The sequence below is a fragment of the Microchirus variegatus genome (genome assembly GCF_963457635.1).
Source record: "Microchirus variegatus genome assembly, chromosome: 1".
Lineage (NCBI taxonomy): Eukaryota > Metazoa > Chordata > Actinopteri > Pleuronectiformes > Soleidae > Microchirus > Microchirus variegatus.
Window position 1 is genome coordinate 38,603,296 of NC_139802.1, and position 18,915 is coordinate 38,622,210.

The 18,915-nt window shown below is 41.1% G+C and overlaps 1 protein-coding gene across 1 annotated transcript in view; it reads right to left on the reverse strand.

Annotated features, from left to right (window-relative positions):
- Positions 1 to 2,670: 2,670 nt before the first annotated feature.
- Positions 2,671 to 18,915, reverse strand: part of tnfrsfa (tumor necrosis factor receptor superfamily, member a) — a 33,006-nt gene continuing 16,761 nt past the window's right edge. The window contains exons 4-10 of the mRNA XM_083892965.1: positions 8,787 to 8,898; positions 8,282 to 8,415; positions 8,080 to 8,178; positions 7,948 to 7,994; positions 7,555 to 7,833; positions 6,002 to 6,038; positions 2,671 to 4,806 (exon numbers count right to left, since the gene is read on the reverse strand). Coding sequence (XP_083749091.1) covers positions 4,505 to 4,806; positions 6,002 to 6,038; positions 7,555 to 7,833; positions 7,948 to 7,994; positions 8,080 to 8,178; positions 8,282 to 8,415; positions 8,787 to 8,898 — 1,010 coding nt within the window. The 3' untranslated portion in view covers positions 2,671 to 4,504. The remainder of the gene's footprint in view (positions 4,807 to 6,001; positions 6,039 to 7,554; positions 7,834 to 7,947; positions 7,995 to 8,079; positions 8,179 to 8,281; positions 8,416 to 8,786; positions 8,899 to 18,915) is intronic.

Here is an 18,915-nt window from a genome sequence, read left to right on the forward strand (position 1 = left end):
AAATCAAATGTATAATGTGCTGTTAGGTGAAATGATGAAAGTTTCCCCCCACAGTCGACAGGTGACACCGTGCCACTCTGCGGCGGTTTAATCCATCGCACTGAAGCCGGCTGGAAACACTGCATGGAGCGATCAAAGACCGTGGGGGAATCCGCGCATGCACCTGAAGAAGGAAGAGGAGAGCCGGAGCAAGAAGTGACATCATCTGTCAGAAACCCTGACGACGACGACACCCGGGAATATGATCATTTCTATTACTTCGATGGAGTAATGAAAAAAGTTCAAAATACGATGAGCGAGAAAAGTCAAGGAAGGAGCGTTTCCGCCGTTACAAAGAAAGAAAATCTCATCAGTTACGTCCATCGTCTTTCTTTGAAAAATAGGTCCAGGCTCTTCAGACGATTAGATACGGACTAAATATTTTAATTTCATTAAATAGCCGTAGCAAACAAACCACAAAGACAGTGGATTTTTGATGACGTCTATGTCTTTTGACACACTTTTTTGCCAAACTTCAAGCAGATCTATGCAGTATTTTTTTTTTACCCTAATTAAAGATCTTTGGTTAAAAGTCTGCCCCCTACAGTCTGTTAGCAGAAAAACAAGCCTTGCAAGATCAGGGCTGTCGACCCGGAGACGAAAATGCTTCACGGCAGCCCAGGTACCAGCTACGAGATCGAGGCAATAACAATAGAGCTATTTTAGACCTTCATCAAAACGAAGCAGAGAAAATCCATTGTCGGAGCAAACGAGGAAGAGGAAACGGCATGTCGGATTGAGCGAGGGGCCACACACACACACACACACACGAGTGGACGTGCTTTTATTGAATGGCGAGAATTGAGTAAACACTGGAGCATGCAAAGCGGATGCCGAGTGGCAAGAGCGCGGCTCGGCCGGCTGGTGTTGGAAACAAACGCACACATGGCCAGGAGAGGAGAAGAAAGGGAGCAGGAGTTTAAGCCGTTTGTTTTTACAGCGTTTTAAGATAAAGCGGTAGACAATGGAACGGTGGTGCTGTAAAAACATGTGCTCCCAAACTGTAGGGGGAGCTACGTAGAGAAAAGGACCAAAAAAAAAAAAAAAAAAGAGACGACCAAACTTTTAATTGTGCTAGAGCTGATTCAGGTGCAGAGTGGAAAAGACAGAGGCTCCACTGTCTTTATTACAAGTCCCTCCATCGTTCCTCCACCAAATTTAAGGTTAACAAAAGTTGCATAGAGTTGCTTTAATTATTTACAATGCTGCAGGAGACTGAGGGTGTTTCTAAAGGGTGATGCTCAGGGAAATACATAGAGCAAAATGCCGTATTTCCACCAGGGGACGTACAATCCCTCACGTCTGTCCAGCCCAGTTCTCCTCAACACCCGAGTCTTTTCAAGTATTTAAACATTTCCAGTCTAATATACAAAAATAATAGCGAACCATAACCAAAACGTAAGGCTACAGTATACTTCTCCGACTGCGTAACCACGGAGAAACCCTCAAGCCTTCTCCGTAGTGGTGCTGAATACGCACTGCAACTTCCCGCCCGATCAGTAGGGGTCGCTACGCAAGCTTGTCGTGCTTCTTGCTTGCTACAGCGAGCGATGGCGTCCGAGAGAGAAAGACTGTTGTTGTTGTTGTTGCAGCTAAATAGCATTGAAACAGTGGCCGTTTCTCACCGGGAATTAATATTTCTGTGTCCCGGAACTCAGTTTTAAGATAATTTGAGGCGAGAAATTAGTAATTTAGAGTCTAAATATGTGGCGTGTGTATTAAGAGATGACGTATTTATAGTTTGGCAGCGAGGTTGTCGGCGGTGATCAGCTCCGCCTCGGTGCGCTCTGTGGCCAGTGTAGCGCGGCCCGTCTTGAGGACCGATAGCAGCCCTTGCCGTCTCCGTCGTCCCTTGACGGAGTGACGGCATCTATGAGTGACGGTCACAAATATTTAACGCAGCCGTAGACGACTGAGAGACTCTCTGGCGACGTAGAGGGGTCTCCATAACCGACGTAGGGCACTTTACGCAGGAGTATCCTGCAAGTCTCCAGCAAATAATTCCAATTTTTTTGTGTTAAACCTTCTGATACAAAGTGTTCAGCAACAGCGACAATGAAATTCTTACCTCAGATGTTTGGTCTGTTGCACGGCAGCCATTTTGACAGGTAAAAGTGGATAAAACACAGGTGTGACGGCTGAGTTCCATTTAGCTTCTGTAGATTAGGTGCTGCACCTGCCCGGATTTAAATGAACTGAACGACACAGTATGTTTTGTTGTTGTTGTTGTTGTTGCTCTGTGTGAAACCTTAAATTAAATTAAGCTGTTAAAATTTGTACATTTTTTTCTCACTTTAATCACATTTGAATGATTAAGCTAAGCTAAAACCAAAATTATGAGCTCAAAACCGGGATTATGATTTATGTCTAGGACCTCGCTGATTATATTCATAATAATATTACATGTATTATATTATAGATTCTTGTGATTCTCTGGTGCAAAACAAACCATTCCCAAACAAAATCATCTGTACAAAACATTTATTTGAAATTGACATATAAACAGCTTTGTTGTATTTGCATAATTTAAATCTGAAATCTGAGACAAGCAAACAATAACTAAGGAGGAGGAAATGACTTAAACTTGTGTTTTAGGGCTGAGCAGAGAGAGGAGAGCAGGGGAGTCGACTGAACAGTTTTTGGACTTGCAATGAAATTACGTGAGCGCTAAAAACACGGAAAATGTACATTAAAGAAAACATTCACTTGAACATGCACTGAAGCCTATTCACTGCTATGCTACTTCAGGAAAAGCCGAGTAGATTTCTCTTTTAAAATGAGTGGAGAAATGCTTAAAAAAAAAAAAGAGTAATTAGTGGAAGCAATGTACTGTATTGTGTCCCTTGAAAATGATGCAGGCTGTAGTTTCAATCGTCCGTCAATAGATGGCAGTGCCAGCACTGTAGCATCACTCTGCAGCAACATAATATAACTCTATATACTTTTTTTTTTTTTATACACAAGAGAGAGGCTGCAGGAACATTTAATGGGCAAATTCATGTACTTCAGCTTGCACATAATTTTCAATTACTTCATACATCAGTGTTTGTTTTGTTAACGTAGCTCTGCATATACACAGTACATTCATACATGCACGACTGCTCTCTATGTACACTAGAGGAGAGAATTAGGGAGGGAGGGGGGAAATGTATCGGAGCTTCTATTTTTGAATCCAGAAAAGGTTTCCTTCATCTTCTCTGAGTCGAACTAAGACAAAAAAAAAAACAAATCGGTACCTGTGCCTCGAGTCGCCGCCGCTGGCACACGGTTACTGTCAGTTCCACTAAAAACAAGCTGGACTCGGTCCTTATTTTTGACTTCCACACTGTGACGAATGCGAGCTGCTCATTAGTGAAGAAATGAGAGCATAACGCGACGAGTTCCAACCGCACGCAGAAAAGTGTTTTTGTTTGTTTTTACGATGTCAGTCATTTTTTCTTTTTTGCCCTGAGGCTAAAACAGTCAGTGTGTTTGGTTTCCAGGGTCACTTTTGGCAAAAAAAAAAGAGGTATAAATAGTAATTATTATTCATTACAATAAATATATCAATAAATAAAAAAAACGAAATGACCTTTGTCGTTTTCTGACTTTTTTTTTTTACTGAACTATCGACATCTGTTCCAACAGAAGAGAAAACAAGCCCGTGTGATATTCCGTATACACTGCAGAAGACGGAACTACATGACGTGTGTCTGAATCGCTACATTCTACGGATGAAATCATGAAAAAAAAAAAACGACAACTATACCCAAGAAAATGTTGATTATCGAACAGCATTGAGGAGGTAAAGTTGACGATTAGTAAGGCTGCGTGATAACTGATGGCGATATTCTTCTGTCAGTAAGGACCAAAACAAACACACACACACACACACACAAACGCACATAGCATTATTGTAATTTTACATCCTACATGTGCCAGAGGTCAGTGCATCAAAGAGGCACAGTATTGGTGACACAGCTAATGCCACTCCTACAAACCAGTGTATATCCTCGTCTCCAGGCAGCGTCCTGTGTTCTGGGTCGAGGAACCAGGCGAGAGACACGCACACACACACACACACACCCAGAGACGTCTTCAGCATTCAGTCTGGACGTCGACGCCTTCATGTTTTTTTTTTGTTTTTTTTTAGAGATTGCGGCATCTGTGCTGGTGAATTTTGACCACAAACCTTTTTTCCTTCTCGTTCATTATTACACCTCGGTGTATCGGCAGAGAGTCAACATCCTCGTTGCACTGATCGGCGTGAGTTGACCTTACCCTTTTTTGTGTTTTTCTTCTTCTTTTTTTTTTTTTTTAAAAACAATCAAAAAAAAAAAAAACTACTGGCTTTTGAATGGGTGGCGCATCACAGCCACAAAGAGGTAAAGCCTGTTTGTGAGACACAGCGTCCACCGACAGCGTCTTATGTGCTTTGTTTTTAGTTTTGTCGAGTGTTAATCTAGTTTTCTTCACTCGCAATCTTTCAGGGCGCGTCCGCGTGCTTGTAGAAGCCTTTCTGCAGCGCCATGGAGGCGATGCTCTCGGCAGATCGCCGCTGGTCCATGCTCAGCAGAGCGTCCAGCAGGTCGTTGATGTCTGCTTTCAGTCCCTGCCTCTGCATCCAGTTCTTCAGCAGTTCATACACTTTGTCAGCAGGGGGTCCGTTTTCCGCGATCCGGATGTGGTTGTCGCTGACTCCGATCATTCGGAAGAACTTGTTGTGGATCCGCACGTCCAGGTACTCGTCGAACAAGTCGAAGCTCTTCCTCAGGGATTTCTCTGACCCTGTTTGTGAGAAACAAGGGTCTGGTTTAGTCCAAAATTAGCACAATAATTGTGCTGTATCCACAGAAGACCATGCAACGTACAAGAATACATGTCAGTGTCAACAAAAGTGCAATATGAGGTCATATGCAATGCTCTTATTTGATTTGTTTCTATTATTGACAGTGATATGTGTAGCTTTAATTTGTTGATTGTGATGCATGTAGTCACTAAATGAAAAATAAAGTATTATATGGAACAATTAAATAGATCAAAATGTGAATGAAATAGTGCTGGGCACTAGGTTACCGCATGACGACTGACTGGAAAAAGACGCGCGTTTACCAGTTAGCGTTGTTAGCAGCATTAGCTCGTTTAGCGCCGCTAGCGTGCCTGCAGTCGAACCGGAGCGGTCCGTTTATTAAACGAAAAGAGCAGCGCTACAAATAACCGGCGTACCTGTGTACTACGTATGTGTACCTTTGTTTTTAAAGTTTAGCTTTACTTTAGAGACTCATTTTAACAGTCTTTTTCCAGTCAGTCGTCATGGAAACGCATCGTCGACACCGTTAACTGCCGTTAACGTGCCCAGCACTAGATACATAAAAAGATAGACATAAAAAAAACTATAGGATTGAAAAAATAAAGAGCATAAGGAAATCTGAATGAGAGATTATCTCATAATTTTATCAATTTGACCTATAGCGGATTGTCAGCACTCTTACAACCAAGTCAAATTCTTCCCCCCCAAAAAAAACCCCTCTGCAAATGTTGCAACAGTGTGTACATTGTTTCTATACCAGTTTGGAAACAATACGTACATTTGAGCACATTTCCCTTCAGGGGATGCATTCAAAACGAAATCGCAAGGATCAAACAAATCTGTTAAACCATGTCTTTTTTAAATTTAGCATGAGAAAATAACAACAGCGCGCACAAAAAAAAGGAAAAGAAAGAAAGGAAGGAAAGACACAACAAACCCCTGAAGGCTATGGCCTGACCGTCATGAGATTATTAATCTATCAAGCAGCAAATGTGAGATCTTGAGGAGATACTGTTTATTTGACTTCCCAGTGGACTGACTTGAACTGCAATAAACTGTGTGGGTTTTCTGTGTACAGCGAGCTGCCTTTTAGGGCAAATGAAGAATAGCTTCATGAAATGAGTGAGAAACGGTTCTCTCTCTCTCTCATTCTCCCTCGGCGGGGAATCTTACCTTGTAGTGGCAGTAGTCGATGTCGCAGGGGATCATCCTGTGACATGAGAGAAAGAACAAATGTGAGGGACTGTGGCACAGAGAATATCTCACATCTATTTTTTTTCCATCTCAATAACAAAACAATTCAGGCTTTCAATTGTTTTTAATTGCACGTTTGGCTACGAAAATGTACAATTCTCTTTGGAGAAAGGAGAATGCAATGTGTGAGAAATACGGCTGAGGATATATTTTTGAAGAGTTGCGGCGTCTTTTGTTTTCCCGTCTTGAGGGTTTGTTTGGGGGGGGGGGGGGGTGATTACAGTATTGGTTTCTGTGCCTTTATAATTCAAAATGCTTGTTGAACTTTCTTTATTTCTCTGGTTCGTATATTGCACGTTTCGTTCTTTTGTGACGAATCAAACAACTATTTTATTTGATTAATCTAATGACTGAGTTATTGATTAGCAATTACTTTCGAGTTAATGCAACCAATATACTTTGGCTTACCTCGCCTCGAAACTGCTGTGACTTCGTTTTACGCGGGACACACAAACAAGTGACTAGTGACTTGTAAAGCAGTTGATTTCAGTGTAACTGAATCATTAGAATCAGTAAATCAAAACTAATTGTTCAATACTTCCTCCATGACCGGAGCACAGACTCAGACACAGTCACTGGACTGAAATACAGTGGTAGGGTTTGTGATGCTGTAGCTAAATGCTCCTCCGTTTACTTTTTTAGGAGTGTTAAGTCTTTTTTAACTGATCTACAGTTTGAAGTTGTTTGGCTTAATTCTTGTGACGGCACTCGGGCCAATCAGTGGCAGTCAGTCTGGGGACGTCACACTTAGGCCCCGTCCCAATACCTCCCCTAACCCTACATTTTGCGCGTTCTCGTCTAGGGGGGAGCAAGGGGGAGTGCGACTTTTCCCTTATAATCAACCTCTCAAAATGTAGTGAGCTCTGATGAGGGCTTAAAACGAAATGGAATTTGAAATTACCCATGATGCTTTGCAAATTTCTTGCTAATATATTTTTGCAAATAAGCATTTTACAATGTCAAAATGTTTTGTAATATGTTGGTTTGATATATTTCCAAAGGACCCTTGAGCTTTGAACACTAATGTCAGAAAATAACTGACGATTTATGAAAGCAGCTAGCTAACTAGCTAATTAGCTAACTAGCTAGCTAGCGGCTATTTGCCGAGTGCTTTGAGAGAGTATGCCCAGCATGTCGAGCTACATGACGGGCAAATTCTCTCGAAGCACTCGGCAAGTAGCCTCTAGCTAACTAGCTAGCGCTGCTACATCTGGGTAGTTTTGTCAGTGTTTCGGATGTGTGTACCGGCGTTCACTTGAACACGAATACCCTGGACTTCAATCACATTTGTGATATAGTGCCGAGGCGAGGTGGTGGAAACACACCATAAAACTAGGACTATAAATGGAATAACTGCATTAATTACCACAAGTTGAAGGGTATGCACCATGGGTTAGTTTGAGGAGACAGGGTAGAGAGGAGAAGGATTCTGGGAAACGGAGTTTGGCAAAATTGTTGTTCCTGATGCTCACCATGTCTGCAGGTAGCAGTCTGAAGGCAGTGGGACTCTGGTGTGGCGTGCTACCAGAGGAAGCTGCAGTGGGCAGAGCCGAGAGGCTGGTTTGAGACGAGCTCGTCGTGTTGGGCAGACTGTCGCCCAGTCCGCGGTCCTCATCCTCGATCGGCGGCGACTTGGTTATGCCGACCTGGGTCTCCTGCAGGAGGGGTCGAGACTCTGGCCGAGACTCCTCGCCCTCCAGGCCAGCGTTCTGATTGTTCTGCATCTCTTCTGCTGTGGCTCCACTCTCGTCCTGAGTGATAAAGGACGAATGCATCAGATTATCTTGGATGACTGTCACAGCTGACTCGGAAGAACTATACATAGAGTCCAACGTTTATTTATTTATTACAAAGCAATGACTTACAATGGGAATCTTTACGATTTCACTGGGATCACAATGGCTCTTTGAACCTGTTTGAAAATAGAATAGATGATGAACACGCTGAGCACTCTTACCGAGGGCATTTTAACAGTACAGAGCATGACGACTACTTACATGCTATGTCACATGACTGCTGCTTGATCACGAACCACCACACAGCCAGGACGATGACAACGATGAGAATGATGACCAGGGGAATACATATTGGAATTACTAGAAAAAAAAACAACACCACAGAAGTGTAAGTGATGATGCACCAATCTCAAATTATAAACTGTAGGCCATGTATGATGCAGAGATGATGTGGAGATGTTACCTATGTCTCCTGAGGAGGAAGGGGTCGGTGTAGGGAGAGCTTGGGAGTTTTCTGTCGGGGACGGATCACGCTTCCGACACACAGTGTTGGAAAACGGGGTGCACTTCCTCAACTCCTCCTCTCCTGTTTTACACCTGTGATTTGGTGGACAGAATAAATACATAAATTACAAAACTGACAGTACAGTGGGATACAACGATATTTTACCGAAAGTCTAAGACGCTCCCTTCTTTCTCACACACTGTTTCCCCCCTAACTTGAACTTTCAGGCGCAACCAGCATTCATGGATTCATCAGAGACATCCAGCCACTTCCTCTGCAGCCACAAAAAGGCTTTATTCATCTCCCCCCCCCCCTCACATGCAACTTCCGAAGACCTGCAAATGCACTTTGATGTGTAAAATTGGCGTAGATCCCCCGATAAGTCGTTTACGCCGCACAGCGACAAACAGAAACAACATTATAAAGTAAACGCTTATATCCGGAGAAGTCAAATCACGCTTACTTGGCACAACGTTTGCAGACTTCACAGGCCTGATCAGGGACACAGAAGGTTCCCTGTTTGCACTGGCACTTGGTGTCTGTCGTGGTGGTGCACGACGCAGTTTCAATCTCATCTGGAAGAGATAAAAAAAAAAAAAAAAAGTGCAGAAAAGTGTGAGAAAGTTGGAACAGCAGACGTTCTGAATCATAAATGCATATTACAGATTCCGAAGGTGTTGAAATTCCAGTGATGAAATGTATTTAAATTGTCTTTGAGGCTTGGTATTTTACAGACTGAACAGTGAACATTCTATAAAGAATTATGAAACATATAAAGTCCTGTGCAAAAGTCTTAGAGCTACATTAGCTTTGTCGTTTTTATGTCTGTCAATAGTTTAAGTCGTCTAACTCAAAGAGGTTAACTTATAACTCAAATGACTCTTCCGACTCCGAGATTCGACTCTTCCGAATCAGAGAGTTCGAACCGTCCGACCCAGAGAGTTCGACCCGTCCAACCCAGAGAGTCCGACCCGTCCAACACCGAGAGTTCGACCCGTCCAACACCGAGAGTTCGACCCGTCCAACTCCGAGAGTTCGACGCGTCCAACCCCGAGAGTTAGACTCGTCCAACCCCGAGAGTTCGACGCGTCCAACCCCGAGAGTTAGACTCGTCCAACCCCGAGAGTTCGACGCGTCCAACCCCGAGAGTTCGACCCGTCCAACCCAGAGAGTTCGACCCGTCCAACTCCGAGAGTTCGACGCGTCCAACCCCGAGTTCAACTCGTCCAACCCCGAGAGTTCGACGCGTCCAACCCAGACAGTTCGACCCGTCCAACCCCGAGAGTTCGACGCGTCCAACCCCGAGAGCTCGACCCGTCCAACCCAGAGAGTTCGACCCGTCCAACTCAGAGAGTTTGACCCGTCCAACCCCCAGAGTTCGACCCGTCCAACCCCGAGAGTTCGACTCGTCCAACCCCGAGAGTTCGACGCGTCCAACCCCGAGAGCTCGACCCGTCCAACCCAGAGAGTTCGACCCGTCCAACTCAGAGAGTTTGACCCGTCCAACCCCCAGAGTTCGACCCGTCCAACCCCGAGAGTTCGACTCGTCCAACCCCGAGAGTTCGACTCGTCCAACCCCGAGAGTTCGACTCTTCCAACCCCGAGAGTTTGACTCGTCCAACTCCGAGAGCTTGACTCGTCCAACTCCGAGAGTTTGACTCCTTCAACTCTTTGAGCTTGACTCCCTGTCCAAATTATCTATTAGCCAACATACACAATTAATACAATCAAATATACTAAAATAAACAGAACAGCACTCTTTCATCCATCATCTACCGCTTTATCCTCCACATAAGGGTCGTGCAGCTGCTGGTGCCAGCGCTCTTTCAGTGTTAATCAAATAACTCTTTTGGCAAGAAAGCACACGTACAACAGATATGAAACCATGTGACATAATAACATTATGTTTAATCAACCAGATACACAGATGACATTATGCATTTTAAGACGAGATGAAACAAACGCAGTGACAGAAAGAACTACGCCTTTCAAAACCAAGCAGCGCCTACATTCCTGGATCCTACTTTATGCACCTGACACACAATTCAAGAAAAACAACCCAGAGTGTATAATGAGGAAGGAGTTCGCAGCTTCATCGAAGTTTGTAAGGAGTGTTTAATAAGTATGGCCATTAAACCTGTGATCAATAGCATGTGCTAAATGAGAGAGAACATGCCTGGATGTCTCTGATAATTTGTAAGACGTTTGCAATTATGTGGAAAAAAAGTTCCCACTTTGGAGTTTTTGTATGACTTTTGCCTCATTTTAACGGCATAATGAGGGCTGGAGAATCTGGCACAGTCCATTTATTAAATTGAGATCTGAAAGACTGCAGTCTGGACCTTGAAGATGCAATCAAAATGAATAACAAGCCAGCAGCCTCCACTCCCACAGGACGACCTTTCACAGAAAATGTGAAGTCCGTGCTGGCCAATTAAGGCAGAAATTTCAGCTATTCTGCTGATTTGGTAGCAAATGTGAGCATTCCTTTATCATCGTCTTATCAGTTCAAATTATTATTTTTTTTTTACAGTTTTATTGACACCATTCACTTGGCATTAACACTTTTTATTCCCGAGTTTTTAAAAAGTCAAGTAACATGTCACCACGTGTTTCTTCCGAGTACACATTTACTGACTTGAGTCACCTGAATTACGTCAAATTCTCTGCCAAAGATACAAAGTTCACGTTTACTAATCAGAGGGCAAAACACTTTATTAAAGAGAAAACATTGCCATGTTCTACTGGTGAAGTGGAAAGATTTTCATGTTTTATTATGGCAAAGTCTGCCGTTATCTGTCGCTATCTGCCGTTGGACATTATATGACGGAAACTGATCTGCGTCACATAATATCTGACGTCAGATGGTGTAGATAAAGAATTAAGACTCCAGCGGTTGTCTTCTTTAAACACTGACACACCTAATGACCTGTGGCTTTAATTATAGGTGACAATCATTGTAGTTGATTGAAAACAGTGGCCCAAATGCATCGTACATTATAGCAGCAACACGTTTGTGTCAAGCATATAGTGTATATTAAGCAACTTGATGGCAACAACTTGATACCGTGTAGAGCAGGATCTAAAAATAGCTACAGCGTCAGATTCATTGTCATCATGAAAGACCCCATCTGACATAGTCACTGAACTGAAATACAGTGGCAAGGTTTGTGTCACTAAATACACCAAACATTGATATTTGCGACATTTCCACGTTTTTAGGATTGTTAAGTCGCATAGTATCGCTGAGTATGAGCTGATATTATGCGTGATGTCACCGGGCTGCCGGACACTGATTGGTCAGAGTGCTGTCACAGGAAGAGACGTCCGACAAGAATCAAGCCGAACAATGCCGAACTGTAGATCAGGTAAAAAGACTTAACAGTCCTTAAAAACGTGGGTTCACCACCAACAATTACCAGGGAAATGTCTAAAATATCAATATTTAACATAGGAGGATGGTGGTTTATTTAGTGACAGCACTGCTAATCGCGAACCGGCGAGCTGCATCACATACCCTGCCACTGTATTTCAGTCCAGAGAGTCTGTGCTCCGGTCCTAGCCCTAAACCTACTGAACAAATATTTTAATTAACTGAATCTATTGATTCAGTTACACTGAAAACAACTGCTTTACAAGTCACTAGTTTGTGTGTTTGCGTATGTTTTCGATGTATAGTTATTACCATATTCAACTTGACTTATTTAATACTTAACGAAAGAGTGTTGATTCAACACATCTGCGGGTAAGTTGAGTTCATTGTTTTTCTTTAGTGTTGATTCTGTCAATGCTATTCAGTAAAGTTTATGGATGTGATGTCACCAGGAAGGAAAGGAACTGTATTGTCATTATACGACTGAAACTACACAATGAAAATACGAGGTCAGATGGAGGGGTCGATCACAAACGGACAAACCTGAACGTTCGTACATGAGGCCACAACTGACCACTTTTCCCCAAAAGAGAGAGGAAGAACCAAGATAGCGAGCTGCAGGATTGAGTGAGTCAGTCCAACTTAATGTGTTGGCTGCACCTGATGAGGATGTCTGTTTTCTTTGAAAAAGAGGTAGGTTCTGAAAGGCAGCATGCCAGGGCAGAGAGTGACTTAATGGCGGGTAGTAAAAATATAAAGATAAACGTTCAAAGGGTAATTACCCAGCATTTTATGATAGTTTCTAAAAATAAACCAACAGACAGTACCTGTTGCGTAATTGTTGCCATTTTCTAAATTTAGATTTATTTATTTTGGCACTCCCTCGGTCGTACAATATAACGTGGTAAAACACGGAGAAGCTTACAGTAATCTGAAAAATTTGGATGCCATTCAACCATGATGGTGCCGTCCATCAAAACTAGGTGGACGACTCCTGCTACTGCATGTGTTACTGTTGAAAATGTCAAAGGCTAATGGAAGATCAACAGATAATTTGCTTATTTTGTAGCTACCACAAAGGTAGTTCACAAATGTTACTCATATCAATTTGGAAAACTGATGTAAATCAACAGTCAAACTGTACTTTATCCTCCACAAGAGAGTCGTGGGGGCCGCTGGAGCCATTCTCAGCTGACAAAGGGTGAAAGGCGGGGTACAGCAGAGCAAACGTATAAAGACGAACAACTGTTCACTCTCACATTCACACCTACGGTCAGTTTTAAGTGTCCCAATTAACCTTTGCATGCTTTTGGACTGAGGGAGGAAACTGGAGAACCCCGGAGAAAACCCACACACATAGGCAAATCAGCAGCAAGGCAACAGTGCTATCCACACGCTCCATCGTGTGGCCCTGTGATGAATAATTTCCTAAATTAAATGATTTCTCTTTTGGCTGTTTCAACTCAAACAAATATTTTTGACGAACAAAAAAAAAGATATAAAACGATTTACATGCTGGATGTTTCGAACATTCTTACAACTAGTGCAGTGCCTGCAGGAAGTATGTATTCCTATAGTGGGAGCTGAAGAAGATTTTTCAGTTATGGTAATGCATGATAAGGAACGTAAACGCTAACATAATACAAACACTGTGCAACCTCATTCGGCACAACGCAAATGTTTTCATTTTCGTTAGCATCAGCGTAGCTAGCTAGCTGACAGACAGTTGTGCTTAACCCTTAAACGCGCCTTTAAAAAAATCACGTTAACACACCCAGCACACCAAATGGTGCGCATGAAAGTACACAGCTATAAAAATAGTATACATCTGTATTTTTGCCTTTTTTTTTTTTTAGGTTTTAGACCAACATCTCATCTTTCCATCCATATCAAATATTAATATATATATTTTATTTTTAACCCTTAAATATCCAGGTTTATTCATGATGCACCTTGATTTTATGATCTTAAAAACACAAAAAATGAATTATTTTCAATATACTTCATGGAAACTGGAATTTTTTTGTTTGGATTATTGCAGCCTGGTATATGTGAAAGATTAGCAGAAACATTTTTTTTTTTGCATTATTATTTTTTTTGTAATGTCAGATGGCCTAAAACACTCACGTTAACACACCCAGCACACCAAATGGTGCTCATAAAGTACACATCTATAAAAATAGTATACATCTGTATTTTTGCCTTTTTTTTTTTTTTAGGTTTTAGACCAACATCTCATCTTTCCATCCATATCAAATATTAATATATATTTTTTATTTTTAACCCTCAAATTGCCAGGTTTAGTCATGATGCACCTTATTTTAAGATCTAAAAAACACAAAAAATGAATTATTTTCAATATACTTCATGGAAACTGGAATTTTTTTGTTTGGATTATTGCAGCCTGGTATATGTGAAAGATTAGCAGAAACATTTTTTTTTTGCATTATTATTTTTTTTGTAATGTCAGATGGCCTAAAACACTCACGTTAACACACCCAGCACACCAAATGGTGCTCATAAAGTACACATCTATAAAAATAGTATACATCTGTATTTTTGCCTTTTTTTTTTTTTCAGATTTTAGACCAACATCTCTTCTTTTTATTCATATCAAATATTAATATATATTTTTTATTTTTAACCCTCAAATTGCCAGGTTTAGTCATGATGCACCTTATTTTAAGATCTAAAAAACTCAAAAAATTAATTATTTTCAATAAAATTCATGCAAACTGGATTTTTTTTGTTTGGATAATTGCAGCCTGGTATATGTGAAAGATTAGCAGAAAAAAAAAAATTTTCATTCTTTTTTTTTCTGTTATGTCAGATTGTCTCATAAAATCACGATAACACACCCAGAGCACCAAATGGTGCTCATAAAGTACACAGCTATAAAAAAAATTATACATTTATATTTTTTTTTTTTTTTTTTTTTAGGTTTTAGACCAACATCTGTTCTTTCCATACATATCAAATATTAATATATTTTTTATATTTTTAACCCTTAAATTGCCAGGTTTAGTCATGATGCACCTCATTTTATGATCTAAAAAGGGCAAAAAATGAAATATTTTCAATATAATTCATGCAAACTGGATTTTTTTTGTTTGGATTATTGCAGCCTGGTATATGTGAAAGATTAGCAGGAAAAACATTTTTTTTGCATTATTATTTTCTTTGTAATGTCAGATTGTCTCATAAAATCACGTTAACACACCCAGAGCACCATTCATAAAGTACACAGCTATAACAAATGCATACATTTGTATATTTTTGTCTTTTTTTTTTTAGGTTTTAGACCAACATCTGTTCTTTCTATACATATCAAATATTAATATATTTTTTATATTTTTTACCCTTAAATTGCCAGGTTTAGTCATGATGCACCTAATTTTATGAAAAAAAAAAAGACAAAAAAATTAAATATTTTCAATATATTTCATGCAAACTGGATTTTTTTTCTATGCGATTATTGTAGCCTAGTATATGTGAAAGATAAGCAGAAAAAAAATTGCATTATTATTATTTTATAATGTTAGATTTCATAAAATATTCAGTTAACACACCTATAGCACCAACGTGTGCTCATACAAATACAAGCTATACAAATTGTGCACATATGTATTTTTGTTTTTTTATTTTCTTATTTCTTAGACCAACATTAGACCTCATTATAGATACCAAATAAAATTAAAAAAAAATGTTTTTTTGTGCTGTAATGAAGAACTTCCACTCTTGGTATCCTCTCCTTTGCAGAGGTTATAATCAGAATGATCTGGGGCTTCTGGGCCTCTTTTTTTTTCCCGTTGCTGATCTCCGGCTCCCGGTGTTTGTTGCTGAGCAGGAGGACATCTTTGTCCTGCTTCGGAGTGTAGGACAGCAGGGTGTGAGTAAATGAAGAGATGGAGGAGCCTCGGGAGCTGAGGGGGAAGCTCTGGTCAGTTTTTACGCATTCAGCCAAAGATGGTGATCTTTCGTCGCAGCAGCTCCTCTGCCAGCCCAAATGAGGAAAATAAATGATCAATAGTCACAGTCACCCTCCCAGCCCCTCCGTCATGTCCAACACGACCCTCTCTGTCCTTGGTTTTGTTTCTGCAGCGCACCAGCTGCCCAATAGACGCCAACAGAAGGAGTCCAAACGAAGCCCGCACGGTGGTGGGTATCGAGGTCCTTCCACTCGAGCACTGTCCTTCTCCCATGCAGTTTGGTTCATTCCATGATAAGTTTTGTGATCTCCGTGGTGAAAAATAAATAAAAGGTGTCAATCAGCTCACTAACAATGGCCACGGCATAGCGGGGAGGTTCTGGAGTTAGTCCTGAGTCTGGAGGCTTGAACTGGAGCATCAGGGTGTTTGTGGGTGCCCAGATCGCTCCGTTTTTGGATTTCCATAAAAGGTCCGCTAGTGTCACCTCTTCCCCAAAGTCAGAAGAGTCAGTGGAGTTGGTGGGACACGGGAAAGCCCCCGGGAAGTACTCTTCATCGGCTGTGTCGGTGTCCAAAGCTGATGGAACGCATTGCGCTCCGTGCGCTCGTCTTCAATGACCATGTTTAGCGCCTCCGTGGTGTCGCTGTGATGCTTCATTGTGTGTGGTTTGACATGCAAAGTCCAGCTATGCTCCTTAGCTCTGCACAGACACCTCATCACCTGTATACCTGTGATCATTGCAGCGCGGCGCACAGGTGCACAGATCGGGGTTTGTTTTGGCTCTAATTTTTGCTGTACATTTCATGTGCTGGGAAATCGCCTGCATTATGGATATTTCAAAAGCTGTGGGGACCCCACAATTTAGATGTCGGGGTGCTTTGGAGACTGTACTTTGAAGTTTTGGTGCTTTGAAAGTTTGAAAAAAATTTTTTACATGAAAGGAGGGCATGGAAAAGGTGCCACTTGAAAGCCACCTGCGCTTTTACGCATTGTGTCACACTGTAAATGCACTGTGCACGTTAAAGGCACGTGCACGCGCGCACGTGCATGTGCACACGCGCACACGCACATGCACACATGCCCACACACATGTACTCACACACCCATACAAAATTTCTGCCTCAGACCTTATGTGGAGAGAGGGGGGGCGGGGTTTAGTGGGAGTGCCCTCGATCAGAAAAAGCAGTTTTTTTCTCCATGTGCCAAAAAAAGAAAAATGACGTAATCTTGATGGAAATGTGTCAGAGCACACATTTAAAGCCTTTTGCTTCAAATGATGTGAAAAAATTAGATGATTCATGTTTTTTACTTTAAATTTGAGCAGGAGCAAAAATAGTGATTTGAATGGGTTTCAATGAGCACACTTTGGTGCAAAGGTGTGTTAACGTGAGTAAATTTGTCACAGTTGTTTAGAATAGACTAAAAAAAAAATTCACATGAACATTTTTTAAAGCACCCAAAAATACACAACCTAGCAAATTTTGAACAATATGCATGAAAAAATGAAAAAGATAAGCTAAAAAGAAAAAGTCAAAAACACAAAAAGGTGTCTAGGTGTGTTAAAGGGTTAATGAGGTTGCACAGTGTTTGTATTATGTTAGCCCTACGCTAATGCTAATCGTAGCCTCGCTGGCTTACCTTTGGAAACAGGTTCGCCAAGTTAGCCGCAAAGTAGTAGCATGCTAATGCGAAATAAACGCAACTTGCTTTATAGATAGAATGGACTATTGACTACAAGAAATGTTCCTGGCGAATAAAGAAAGGTCAGAGTTGAGTAGAAACGGTACAAAGCTGACACTGTTGGACTAACATGCTGAAGACATTGCAAATAATTTTTGACTCAATCAAATAAGAATTTAGGCTTTGTTGACATTTTGTTTGTTTTGTCACCAACGGAGCCATTTTGCACACTGTGGACACCACAGTCCTCTTCACTGCCTTCACTCTGTGCTAAGGAAGCACATTTTTCCATTGAAGACATGCCAGGTTGGACACAGCCTGTGACTAATGCCCGAGGAAAACAGTATTGTAGGTCAGCGCAGTGAGATGTTTGTCCTTTTTTTTTTGGCTGCTTTACATATTTACGCTCAGCGTGGACAGCAGTGGAACACACGCATCAGAAAGTAACAATGCTTCCTTACATAGGATGTGAGTCAGTGAACTCAAAGCTCCAAAACATTAAAAAAAAAATAAAAAAAATAATCATAGCTGGCAACAAGTCAATATTCCGCAAAACAGGGAGGCAGCTGGTGTCTGAGGAAAACACTGTAATTTGTTGATTTCAGTTAAATTAGCAGGTGCTTTGAATAAAGTTTGAATGTTGGGGGTGGAGAAGGGGGGGCTGGTGAAGCGCCCGCTCAGTCCAAACAGATTAGCAACAGCATTTTCGGTCTACTTCCTGTTCAGTCCAAGTAGTTTATGCAGCTCCTTTCACCTATTAAAAAGTCCACATTTGAGAGGATTTATTGGCAGAAACTGGCTCCAGTACCGACAAGAATGTTTGAAGACGTGCAGAACTGCTTCAAAATAAAGATTATCTGATTTTGTGGCCTTAGAATATTCCTTTAATATTCCTTTACTAGGAAAAATTAAAGGTCTGGTTTAATACTCCGGTTCTTCAAACACTATCGTTTTGAAATTGTGACTCTGCCCTGAGCTCCTATGATCAGATGATAATGTGCAAACGAATCACACTGCTGATATTTTTGCATTTAATTGCATTTACGCTCCAACATTCTTATTTGTGAAGGATTCAGTGTCTGTGTGAAAGCGTTTAGTCACACTGTGGGATCAGTGTAAATGTATTTAAAATTTTAAATGCCTTTATTTTATAGGGCAATATATTTGAAACGAGGGTCATTTCAAACATATTGCCATGGAGTAAAACAATCTGACACCATGACGCCAGATGTCGGCACACATGGGACTTTTTTTGTTCTTTTTTGCACTGATCAGATTGTGGCACTCCTAATGTCATTGTGTTCTATTGTACAACGGCAATAAAGGGTTTCTTTATTCTATTCTTTTCTATTATATTCTATTGTGTTAAATGATATTAACGTTTCAATCAACGTTAACGTTTGCCAATGTCAGAAATTTCTCAACAAGTCCGTGAAAGTCGTAAAATGTTCATTCACATTTCCTTTCGAATGTTCCCTTTCCCATTTTTTTTTAAAAACACATTTTCACATTGTAAATGAGTTTAAACTAGAGCACATACAACACATACAACTCTGTTTTAAAAAGCCACAGTAGAAAGAGCACAAAACACATCCTATGTAACACTAGTC